This window comes from Dendrobates tinctorius, unplaced genomic scaffold (genome assembly GCF_039654945.1).
Source record: "Dendrobates tinctorius isolate UK_male_01 unplaced genomic scaffold, ASM3965494v1 ptg000254l, whole genome shotgun sequence".
NCBI classification, from domain to species: domain Eukaryota; kingdom Metazoa; phylum Chordata; class Amphibia; order Anura; family Dendrobatidae; genus Dendrobates; species Dendrobates tinctorius.
Genome location: NW_027361921.1, coordinates 3,464,759 through 3,477,674, shown reverse-complemented (window position 1 = coordinate 3,477,674; position 12,916 = coordinate 3,464,759). Strand labels below are relative to the sequence as shown.

Below are 12,916 nucleotides of genomic sequence, written 5' to 3'. Positions count from 1 at the left end.
TAGTTGAAGATTTTGATGTTACCTTTAATATGTCTTTAGCATGAACAGGGCGATGGTTTATATAAATAAAGCTCCTATCTGGGCCATAAACACTAGTTAGTGTGTTGTCTGCATCTGGTCTTGGAAAATATCCATTGATAGCAATCTGTTATTACAATAAGAATAAAAGACATGGTGTTTAAAAGAATCATTCATATTTATGGGGTGCAAAGGCAATTTTTGAAACCATGCTTCTGTAACTGACCAAAATCTGAAATCAGCAGTCTTGGAAAGAACCATGCTGAGACTTGTGAATACTTTATAATTACAGCTGAAATGACTTACTGACTGCACTTTAACATGCAAATCATTAAGATCTGCTGGCAGCTCCTTTTGCAATTGCCGACCAGTCAAATCACATGTGGTCAATGGGAGATAAGTCTGGAGAAGCTATAGGCCATGATAATGTTTAGGCCATGCAGTCTGGTCATATTAGCACGAGCAATACATTGCCTCGCTTTATCGTGTTGAAGAATGGGACACTTTGGAGAAATCACTGTACAAGTGGTTCCACGACCAAATCAACATAGCGTTGAGCAGGTAGAGTACCTGGAATGAAGACTAAAGGGCTTTGGCTACTAGACATTATGCCAGACCACACAATAATCCTGAAAGCAGGACATGAGTGACATGTCCTCGTGAAGATCTCTTCAAGGTGTTCCCCACATGATCTGGTCAGATTCAAAGAATGGTGCTTAGTGGTACATTCTGTACTGCAACTGAAATTGGACGCCACATACCAAGTCTAATACGTCAAACAGTGATGACACAAACCATCAGGAGGTGTTTGCATGACACTGGGAAATGAGCCAGACGTCCAGCTACAGGTGTTCTAATAACCTCATGTTATCGCTCTCAAGCATTATCATAATGCAAAGTAATACAGCTATCTAGGCGGGAATAGAGGTCTATGTTCTTTGGCAATGAGTCCCACTTTTGTCTAAGAAGAAATAGTAACTGGAGATTAGTCTGCAGCCCAGGAGGGCAACACCATAAAGAGACCTTTACGATAGAATACGAAGGTGTCTCAGGAGCTGTTTTCGACATAATGCCAGACTATGTTACTTGTGCTACTGTGAGCAGCCTGCATGGCCTAAATGTGCCAACATGGCTTGCATTGACTCCAGACTTGTCTTCCATCGATTATATCTTGCACATCATTGGATGGCAATTGTAAAAGAAGATATTACCAGCGGATCTTGATTATTTGTGAGAATAGTGCATACAGCGTGGCAGAACATTTCTAAGATAACCATTTTGAACCCTAGTAATAGTATCATGCCAGTGTATGCAAGGCCGTGTATTCCTTTGCATGGTGCTCATACTTCATACTGAATATAATGAGACATTTTGAAAAACTTGTTTCAGTTTTTCCCATCAATTAAACATCATTAAATGGGTTGTCTACTACTAGGACAACCCCTGTTGGATCTAAATGTTTGGCCTCGATAAAATAAAAAAAAGCTTATACTCACCTGCTGTGCTAAAGCCATTCCTGCGATGTTGGCACTTGCTCTCTCTGGGGCTCCCGTGCGGTTGTTGTGACACATGAGCCCGGCGCTCAATCAGCACTGGCGTCACAGTCCCCACCTTCTGTTGAATTGGACATGAAGAGGAAGTCAGAGCTGCAGCCGATCTCTGACTTACTCTTCATGTTCAATTCGACAGAAGGCGGAGACAGTGACGCCGCAGCTGATTGGATGCTGAGCTAACGTGTCACAACAGCACGGCAGCTTCAGGGAGAGCAAGTGTCAACACTGCGGGAACGGCGCCAGCACTGGAGGCGAGTATAAGCTTTTTTAATTTCATCGGGGCCAAGCTGGAGCTATGACATGTAGTTGTCCAAGTGGTGGACTACTTTCTATTGATTCAGTGATTATCATAACTCAACAACTTTTCCTTCTTACTGACAATGTCAATGCTGAGGAGTGTATGAAAAAAATTAAATTTTTCTTCTTATGACCATCATTCTTAAGATACGACCAACAAAATAGCAAGAGAACAGTGTCAGTTTTGTAAAAAAGGAAAACACTAGTTTCTCCACAAAAAAAACGTATTCCAAAGTGTAAAAAGGCAAAATTTTAAACCGATTTTCTATTGTCTATGAATAAATCTTAAGTAATGTATAAATGAAGAGTAATATAATTTTGAACATGCGTTGTGTGGAAGCATGAATTAGACACTGATAGCTTTACTGCAGGCATGTAGGTTTCACTCTTTAACCCCTTCACCCCCAAGGGTGGTTTGCACGTTCATGACCGGGCCAATTTTTACAATTCTGACCACTGTACCTTTATGAGGTCATAACTCTCGAACGCTTCCATGGATCCCGGTGATTCTGACATTGTTTTCTCGTGACATATTGTACTTCATGTTAGTGGTAAAATTTCATTCAAATAACTTGCGTTTATTTGTGAGAAAAACGGAAATTTGGCGAAAATTTTGAAAATTTCGCAATTTTCCAACTTTGAATTTTTATGCCCTTAAATCACAGAGATACGGCACACAAAAAACTTGATAACTAACATTTCCCACATGTTTACTATACATCAGCACAATTTTGGAACCAAAATTTTTTTTTGTTAGGAAGTTATAAGGGTTAAAAGTTGACCAGCGATTTCTCATTTTTACACCATCATTTTATTTTTAGGACCACATCACATTTGAAGCCACTTTGAGGGGTCTCTATGATAGAAAATACCCAAAAGTGACACCATTCTAAAAACTGCACCCCTTAAGGTGCTCAAAACCACATTCAAGAAGTTTATTAACCCTTTAGGTGCGTCACAGGAATTTTTTTGAATATTTAAAAAAAAATGAACATCTAACTTTTTTTCATAAAAAAAATACTTCAGGTTCAATTTTTTTTATTTTACCAAGGGTAACAGGAGAAATTGAACTGCAAAAGTTATTGTGCAATTTGTCCTGAGTACGCAGATACCTGATATGTGGGGGGGAACGACTGTTTCGGCGCATCACAGAGCTCAGAATGGAAGGAGCGCCGTTTGACTTTTTCAATGCAAAATTGGCTGGAATTCAGATTGGACGCCATGTCACGTTTGGAGAGTCCCTGATGTACCTAAACAGTGGAAACCCCCTACAAGTGACCCCATTTTGGAAACTAGACCCCCCAAGGAACTTATCTAGATATGTGGTGAGAACTTTGAACCCATAAGGGCTTTACAGAAGTTTATAACGTACAACGGTACAATTAAAAAATCATATTTTTTACACAAAAATGATCTTTTCACCCCAATTTTTATTTTCCCAAGGGTAACAGGACCCTAAAAGTTATAGTGCAATTTGTCCTGAGTACGCTGATACCCCACATGTGGGGGTAAACCACTATTTGGGCGCATGGCAGAGCTCAGAAGGGAAGCAGCGCCATTTGACGTTTTTGGCTGGAATTGAGATCGGACACCATGTCGCGTTTGGAAAACCCCTGATGTACCAAAACAGTGGAAACCCCCCACAAATGACACCATTTTGGAAAATAGACCCCCTAAGGAACTTATCTAGATGTGTGGTGAGAACTTTGAACCCCCATGGGCTTCACAGAAGTTTATAACATAAAGCCATACAATTAAAAAATCATATTTTTTCAACAAAAATGATCTTTTCACCCTCAATTCTTATTTTTCCAAGGGTAACAGGACGCTAAAAGTTATTGTGCAATTTGTCCTGAGTACGCTGATACCCCACATGTGGGGGTAAACCACTATTTGGGCGCATGGCAGAGCTCGGAAGGGAAGCAGCGCCATTTGACGTTTTTGGCTGGAATTGAGATCGGACACCATGTCGCGTTTGGAAAACCCCTGATGTACCAAAACAGTGGAAACCCCCACAAATGACACCATTTTGGAAACTAGACCCCCTAAGGAACTTATCTAGATGTGTGGTGAGCACTTTGACCCCCCCAGTGCTTCACAGAAGTTTACAACGCCCGGGCGTGAAAATAAAAAATTCGTATTTTTTCCACAAACATGATCTTTTAGTCACCATTTTTTTATTTTCCCAAGGGTACCAGGAGAAATTGGACCCCAAAAGTTGTTGTCCAATTTGTCCTGAGTATGCTGATACCCCATATGTGGGAGAAAACTACTGTATGGGCACACGTCGGGGCTCGGAAGGGAAGTAGTGACGTTTTAGAATGCAGACTTTGATGGAATGGTCTGCGGGTGTCATGTTGCCTTTGGAGAGCCCCTGATGTACCTAAACTATTGAAACTCCCCACAAGTGACCCCATTTTGGACACTAGACCCCCCACGGAACTTATCTAGATGTGTGGTGAGCACTTTGAACCCCCAAGTGCTTCACAGAAGTTTATAACACTCGGAAGTAGAAAATAAAAAAATCATTTTTTTCCACAAAAATGATATTTTTGCCCCCAATTTTTTATTTTCCTAAGGGTAACAGGAGAAATTGGACCCCAAAAATTGTTTTGCAATTTGTCCTGAGTAGGCTGATACCCTACATGTGGGGGTAAAACACTGTTTGGGCGCATAGCAGAGATTGGAAGGGAAGGAGCACCATTTGACTTTTTCAACTCAGAATTGGCTGGAATTGAGATCAGACGCCATGTTGCATTTGGAGAGCCCCTGATGTGCCCAAACAGTGGAAACCCCCAATTCTAACTCCAACCCGAACCCCAACACGCCCCTAACCCTAGCCCTAACCCTAGCCCTAACCCTAGCCCTAACCTAACCCTACCCCAACACACCCCTAGCCCTAACCCTAGCCCTAACGGAAAAATGGAAATAAATACATTTTTTTTATTTTATTATTTTTCCCTAACTAAGGGGGTGATAACGGGGGGTTTGATTTACTATTTATGGCGGTTTTTATGTTTGCCGGCTGTCGCACGCTAAAAGACGCTTTTTATTGTAAAAATAGTTTTTGCATCACCACATATTGAGAGCTATAATTTTTCCGTATTTTGACCCGCCGAGTCATGTGAGGTCTTATTTTTTGCGGGACGAGTTGACGTTTTTATTGGTACCATTTTCGGGCACGTGAAATTTTTTGATCGCTTTTTATTCCGATTTTTGGGATGCAGAATGAACAAAAACCAGCGTTTCATGAATTTCTTTTGGGGGGGGTGCGTTTACACCGTTCCGCGTGCGGTAAAATTGATAAAGCGGTTTTATTCTTCGGGTCAGTACGGTTACAGCGATACCTCATTTAGGTCGTTTTTTTATGTTTTTGTCGGTTTTATGCAATGAAAACTATTTTATATAAAAAATAATTATTTTTGCATCGCTTTATTCTGCGAGCTATAACTTTTTTATTTTTTCGCTGATGATGCTGTGTGGCGGCTTGTTTTTTGCGGGACAAGATGACGTTTTCAGCGGTACCATGGATATTTATATGCGTCTTTTTGATCGCGCGTTATTGCACTTTTTGTTTGGCGGTATGATAATAAATCATTATTTTTTGCTTCGTTTTTTATTTTTATTTTTTAAGGGGTTCGCTAAAGGGGTTAACTAATGGGACAGTTTTATAGGGCAGGTCGTTACGGACGCGGCGATACCTAATATGTGTACTTTTATTGTTTGTTTTTATTATTATTTTCATTAAATGAATTTATTGGGGAATATTTTTTTTTTTTTTTACTAATTTATTTGGCGATTTTTTTTAATTTATTTTTACACTTTTTTTTAATTTTTTTTTTACTTTATTACATAGTCCCAGGTGGGACATCACTGTCCTGTGACAGATCGCTGATCTATCACATCACAGATCACTGTGACAGATCAGCAATCTGTCACAGGCAGTGCACAAGGCTTCCTCATGCCTGCGCTTTGCAGGCACTGAGGAAGCCAGCTTCCCCAGGCCCCCGAAGGCCCCCGTCGCCATCTTGGATTCAGGGGCCTGGAGGAAAGGAGTCCCCCGCAGCAGCGCTGCACATTGCGCTGCCGTGGGGGGCTCAGGGAAGCACGGAGGGAGCCCCCTCCCTGCCGATGTTTCCCTTTAACTCCCGGTACACCGCGATCGCGTTTGATCGCGGTGTGCAAGGGGTTAACGTGTCGGGGGCGGTCCGTGACCGCCCCTGACACATTGTGCCGGGTGTCAGCTGTGATAATCAGCTGACACCCGGCCGTGATCAGCGGCGCTCACCACGTGGGCGCCGCTGATCGCGGTAGACGTACTATCCCGTCCCCGGTCATACGGGCCCGGGTACCGTGGACGGGATAGTACGTCTCATGTCAGGAAGGGGTTAATGCTATAATGTTTTAGAGAAAACTAGCTTTGAAATGCTGGTTTGGGACCTTGACCCTGATTCATCAAAGCAATTTAGCCCAAATTCTTGAGTACATTGCTTTTAAAAGTCACAAAAGTTTGACGCAAATCGCAGGTGCGCAAAATGTTGCAACTTTTGGAATTTTTACATCAATTCCTCCCAGTTGCGCAAAAATGGGCGGTGCTATGGTGTGTCGGGGACACAGCAGGGGCTTGATGCCATGGTTCGACTAATTCATGACAAATTTGTCATTACAATCAGGCTTAAGATTTGTGGCAAGAAGCACGCCACTTATCAGACTCTCCCGATTCACTAAGAGGCATGACCTCTTCATGAATCAGAAGCATCTGACTCCACCATGCCCCCTCATTAAGGCAGGACAGAAAATCGATGGTCATGATGTATCAGTGCATACATGTATCGGCTGTCTATTCCGAAACCAGCTTCTGGAAGCTTCTTCCTGATCTAATCGCTTTCACTAAGGCTAGTTTCACATTAGCGTTTTTTTGCGCAGCGCATCGTGCGCATAAAAAACGCAAAGGAAAACGCAAAACAAACGCGCGTTTTTTAACGTCATGCGCACGCTGATGCGTCAAAAAAACGCAGCGTTGCTTGCGTTTTACCTGCGTTTTTGCATGCGTTTGCGTTTTTTTATGCACATGAGTTTTTAGGTGTGACATTTTTTCCATTGTCTAGAGAACATTCTAGACTTGTTTCACTCAAAAACGCATGCGCAAAAAAACGCAACCGTGCGCAAGACCATGCACACGCATGCGTTCCCATAGACTTCAATGTGTTGTTTTTGCGCATTCCGTGCGCAACCGTGCGCATGCGTTTTTTTGCCGAGACAGGGCGCACCAAAAAATGCAACATGTTGCGTCTGGCGCGCCTGGCACAAAAGACAAAAAAACGCATGCGCACGAAAACGCAAGTGTGCGCAAGACCATGCGCACGTCATGTTAAACATAGGTGCACGGGTGCGCACGATGCGCTGCGCACAAAAGTGCAAATGTGAAACCAGCCTAACAGGTCTCTTCCTATGTATGCGCATATCGAGAGACTTGTCTGTCAAAGGGATAGGGGCAGGGAGAAACTGCTGGGGACTGGCCCCGGAATATTCTGCCAAAGCACTTATGCCCTTGTTCCTTACTGGCATGAGTCATGTCGATCTTGATAAGGCTGTGTGTTGAAGTCAGACACTTTTGATTCATTAAGATGTGCATGCATCTCACCAAAAATCTTACTCCAGTCACAGACAAGAGCAAGATTTTTTATAAAACCTACATCATATCTAATCATGAATTAGACATGCTGTGTCATTACTTCTCTGACCTACTTCAGCTTCGTCCACTTCGGGGAAGCTGGGTAAAACTAGTGTGAAACTACAAAAAAAAAACACCTTTCAAATAAGTCTTTTTGCAAATACCTTATGCTAACATACTTGCTTTTGAGCGGTGCTATCTGGTGATGTCACGCTAAGGCTGTGTGCCCACGATGCGATTTTTAAGCGTTTTTGCCGCAATTTTCGGCGCGAAAACGCTGCGAAAATGTTTAAAAATCTTGTACATGACGCACCCCATGCATTCCTATGGCATTCCGCACATGCTGTGCTAATGCTGTGCTTTTTTCCATGGCGGAATCGCATCGCGGAAAAAATCGCACCATGCTCATTCTTTTGTGCGGAATCGCAAAGAATTGCAGCGATTCCGCACCCATAGGAATGCATGAGAATCGCTTACTTCCCGCATGTGGCTATGCCCACCATGCGCGAAGTTAAGCGTCTCATGTGCGGTTGGTACCCACGGTGTGGAGGAGAGGAGACTTTCCTCCAGGCCCTGGGTACCATACCCCTGTAAAAAAAGAATAAAAAATCGGGGTATATTTACCTTCCGACGTCCCGCGCTGCATTCCCGGGCCTCAGCGTTCCCAGTAATGCCTTGCGGCAACGTCCTGTGATGACGTAGTCTCGCGTTACTCTAGCGGTCTCGTGAGATCGCTATAGCAACACGAGACCAACGTCATCACAGGTCTCGCAAGGCATTACTGGCAATGCTGAGGCCCGGCATGGCAGCGCGGGACGTCGGAAGGTAAATATACCCCGATTTTTTATTTTTTTATTATTTTTTACATTCTATCTTTTACTATTGATGCCGCATAGGCAGCCTCAATAGTAAAAAGCTGCTCACACTTGTCAAACACTATGTTTGACGAGTGTGACCAACCTGTCAATCACTTTCCAAGCGATGCTTCAAATCGCTTGGAAAGTGCTTGAATATCGCACGCAAAAATCGCGGCAAAATTGCGCGGGGGAAAAAAACGTGCGATTTCTGGGAAGGAGTCCGGTTTTCAGTGTCCAGATTTAAACGCTACGTGGGCACATAGCCTAACTTCCGGATTCTGGAAGTTAACCTAGCATCAACAAGTCGTGAAACAGTCTCACATACTACCCCTGACTGGGCTGTGGTGTTTCACTGCATGTCACAGCCCAGTATCTAGAATGATGTATAAGCTTTCCTCTCTCCTCTGCTGTCATTGGCAGAACCCCACAAGCGCGCATTCGATACTGTACTGTGACGTGCGATGAAACATCGCCCACAGCCCAGTCAATCAGGGGAAGTGCATGAGACTGGGTCATGCCTCAGTGATGCAAGGTCAACTTTCAGAGTCCGAAAGTTGATATGACCTCACCAGATGTCAGCTGAGGCTGCAGCCAGGAGTCACGTGATCGGGACTGAGCGGGCAGCAATAGTGACGCTCAGAGGCAAATATGTCAGCAAAAGGTATTTAAAAAAAGACATATTTGAAAGTATTAAATTTATGTGTACAATATACATTGTAGTGGACTACATCTTTAAGGATAACAGTTTGATGTCAGTGACTGAGAACACTGCAGAATTTCTTCTTACTACAATGTATCAGTCTAGAGTTCAGGTTGTTCACTGTAGTGTACAGCACATTGCATAGATTGTTTGCCCCTATGAATAGAAATATTGTTACTGAACACAAATTAGTATATTGAAAATTGCTAAGCTCAGAAGGCAAGGTTACTGTTATGGTTTGCAGGTGCCATGACCCACTGGGAGAGCCCATGAGATGCCAGAACAGCAGAACCCCTCCATTTTACAAACTATACCTCTGAATTAATTCATATAGGGGTACAGTGATCATATTGATACCACGGGTGTGTCACAGACTTTTATACCATTGGGCAGTGAAGAAACAATAACTACATTTTTATCAACAAAATTTTGTTTTAACTTCAGATTTTTTATTTTCACACAAGAAGTGGGTATAAACGGCACCATAATTTGCACCACAATTTCAACTGAACGTGGCAATACTCCATATGTGGCTGTACCGTACTACTTGGCTATACGGAGAGACTCGGGAGGAGCAAAGTGCTATTTGACTCCTTGAGCGCAGATTTTCCTAGAACAGTTTGCGGACTCCATATACAGAGCCCCTAATTGCTAGAAGAGCAGAATCCCTCTCAAGTGACCCCATTTTGTAAAGTATACCCCTATGGGAATTTATCTACAGGTGTAGTGACAATTTTGACTCCATGGGTATTTTCCAGAAACCAGAAGCAATGAATGTTGCCGAGAGAAAATTGCAAACTGCCGTTGTACTGACCAATACGCTGTAGTGATCAGTGCGCTGTAGTGACCAGTATGTTCTAGTCACCAGTACATTAAGCCCAGCCCGTGCTTCTGGAGACACTTACCCGTCAGTAAGGCGGACTCACATTGCTTCAGAAATGCCAAACATGTGGACATTATAAGTGGTTTAGGTACACTGTAGGACGTAGAAGGGAGGGGGGCATTTGGATTTGGGAGCAGAGAAATTGCTGAATTTCTTTGGGCAGGTGAGGAAACATTTCACTTTTCCAGAGCCTTTGTACTTCCAGTAACGTGGAAGCCCCCTATATTTCCGATAACAGATGACAGACCTGAGTGGGGACTTGCTTTTTTTATGGATTAAGTTGAAGCTTTTATTGGGAAAATTTTACATAACGTTTGGGAACACGTTTATCTGGCGTTCTACGCTGAGCACTTACTCTGTGGTTGCCAATTAAATCTCTTAGTGACGTGATTCAGATGACACCCCCGATGGATCTATTCAGTATAATGAGGCAGCAGAGATACTGTGGACTCTGTCTGGCCTCTGTTCAGAGTTGTCCTTTTCAGAAGTGCACAAAACTGTGGCTGACTGCACTTTTATGCAATCCTAAAAAGACAGACACCGCCTGATCACAGGTCAGATGCGATCCACAGTGCCTCCATCTAACTCATTATAGGGAATTATCCGCCAGAGGTTCCGTCTGAACCACGTATTTCAGAGATTTACACAGAAACCTTGGTGCAAACGCTTACCGCAGAGCACAGGATAAATGTGCGCCGAGCCTTACTACAATCTTTGGGAGGCAGATTGAAAAAAAATCAACATCCGTTCCTTGTGCGGTATAAGTGATTAGGCAACTGTAATCTTCTGGTCGGTGCGATTACAGCGATACCAGATTTATATTGGGGTTTTATGTTTGGCAGCTGTCACACACTAAAAAATGCTTTTTATTGCAAAAAATGTATTTGCATCGCCTTATTTTTAGAGCTATCATTTTTGCATATTTTAGCCCACAGAGTCATGTGATGGCTTGTTCTTTTGTGGGATGAGTTGACGTTTTTATTGGCACCATTTTCAGACTCATTAGATTGTTTGATCGCTATCTATTCCGATTTTTGGGAGGCAGAATGAGCAAAAACCAACAATTACATTTTTTTTGGAAGGGGTTTATGTTGTTCTGCGTGGTAAAATTTATAAGGCAGTTTTATTCTTATTTATATTTATGTTTTGGCGCTCTTACGCAATAAAAACTATTTTATTGAAAAAAATTATTATTTTTGCATTGCTTTATTCTGAGAGCTATAACTTTTTTATTTTTCCGCTGATGGAGCTGTATGACGACTTGTTATTTTGCCAGACAAGATGTTTTCAGCCGTACCATGTTTATATTTGTTTTTTGATTGTGTTTTATTCCATTTTTTGTTTGGCGGTATGATGACAAAGCATTGTTTTTGTGCCTCATTTTTATGGTGTTCACTAAAGGAGTTAACTAATGGGACAGTTTTATAGGTCGGGTCGTTCTGGACGCAGCGATACCAAATATGCATACTTTCATTGTTTTTTTTTTTTTCATACAAATATTAATTTATGGGTACAATATTTTTTGAGTCGAGAGTTCAATCGCAGCATTTAGGGGGTTAAAATGCCGTGTGCAATGCGGGAATGCACCTGGCACGGAGTGCTGGGTGTCAGCAGTCATAGTCAGCTGACACCCGGCGGCGATCGCATGCGCACAGCCTGTGTGCACGCACGATTGTGATGCAGTAATAATACGTCCCGAGTCAATAAGGCCCATGGCGCATGGAAGTATTATTACTGAAAATGTCAGAAATGGGTTAAGAGGCAGATGTCAACAGGAGTGTGGCGATGTTGCCGTGCCTGGGTGCTCATTAGATGTCTGCACCGGTGAGCGGAGCCCCCTTTCCCATTCAGTTCCATGTGTTGGTCTTCAGGAAAATGGTCGGCAGAGGTGACATATGCGCAGATTGAGGGAAACGAAGCCCACCGCACGGAACTGAATGGAAAAGGGGACTCCGCTCACCGGCGCAGACATCTATTGAGCACCCAGGCACCGCTGCATCACAACAACCCTGTCACCACTGGCCTCCTGAAGCAGCAACCATGTCTCCTGTAACAGCACCCCCCTGCCCCAAGTAACCTGCCGATAAGATGCACCACCATTTTATTTTAAAAATTTTATTTCATAATTTACAACCCCTTATTTGGGGTGTGTCTTATAAGCTGCAAAATACAGCAAATAAATAACAGAAAACACATGTATGTGGCAAAGCCACGTAACTGAAAAGCAAGACCAGATAGGGTCCACAGTACATTCATGTGATCTTGGATCCAGAAACAGTTTATGCATTCCACTTGAAACTGAAAATCAATTGAAATGTTTAAAGGCATAGTAATCTTAGTGTATGCAAACTTTTGACTTTGCAGTAAGTAATAAAATGCCTTAAAACATTCTCTCTCTCATTATTCTGGCATTTGGCAAATATTAATAATTATGGTTATCCTAACTGACCTAAAACGGGAAAGGATTTTTCTGATTTCATGTCAGATATAGAGAAAAACATATACCGTATTTTTCGGACTATAAGACACACCTAGGTTTAGAGGAGGAAATTAGGGGAAAAAAATTGAAGCAAAAAATGTGGTCAATTCAGTACTTCGTATCCCCTATCCTGGTATATATGGTCCCCTCACCCCCATCCTGATACACATGGCCTCCTCATCCCTATCCTGGTATGAATGCCCCCAAATCCCGATTCTAGCAGGAATGATCGCCCTCATCCCTATAATATTATACACAGCCCCATCCATATCCTGGTATGCAGGGTCCCCATGTTGTCCTAGTATGCATGGCCCCATCCCTATGCTCGTATACATGTCCCTATCCCAAACCTGGCCTCCATCCCATCCTAGTACGCATGGCCCTCATTCTTATCCTGGCATGCAGTTCCCCTATCTCGTCCTAGTATGCATGGCCCATCCCTATTCTGGTATGCA

General features: G+C 42.9%; 1 protein-coding gene across 8 annotated transcripts in view; it reads right to left on the bottom strand.

Moving 5' to 3' along the window:
• PMS1 (PMS1 homolog 1, mismatch repair system component) overlaps nt 1–12,916 on the bottom strand; it is a 322,424-nt gene that overhangs the window by 108,629 nt on the left and 200,879 nt on the right. For all 8 annotated transcript variants that reach the window (XM_073558100.1, XM_073558103.1, XM_073558101.1 and 5 more), the window contains one exon: nt 23–145. In XM_073558100.1, coding sequence (XP_073414201.1) covers nt 23–145 — 123 coding nt within the window. Of the gene's footprint in view, nt 1–22; nt 146–12,916 lie in introns of those variants that run through there.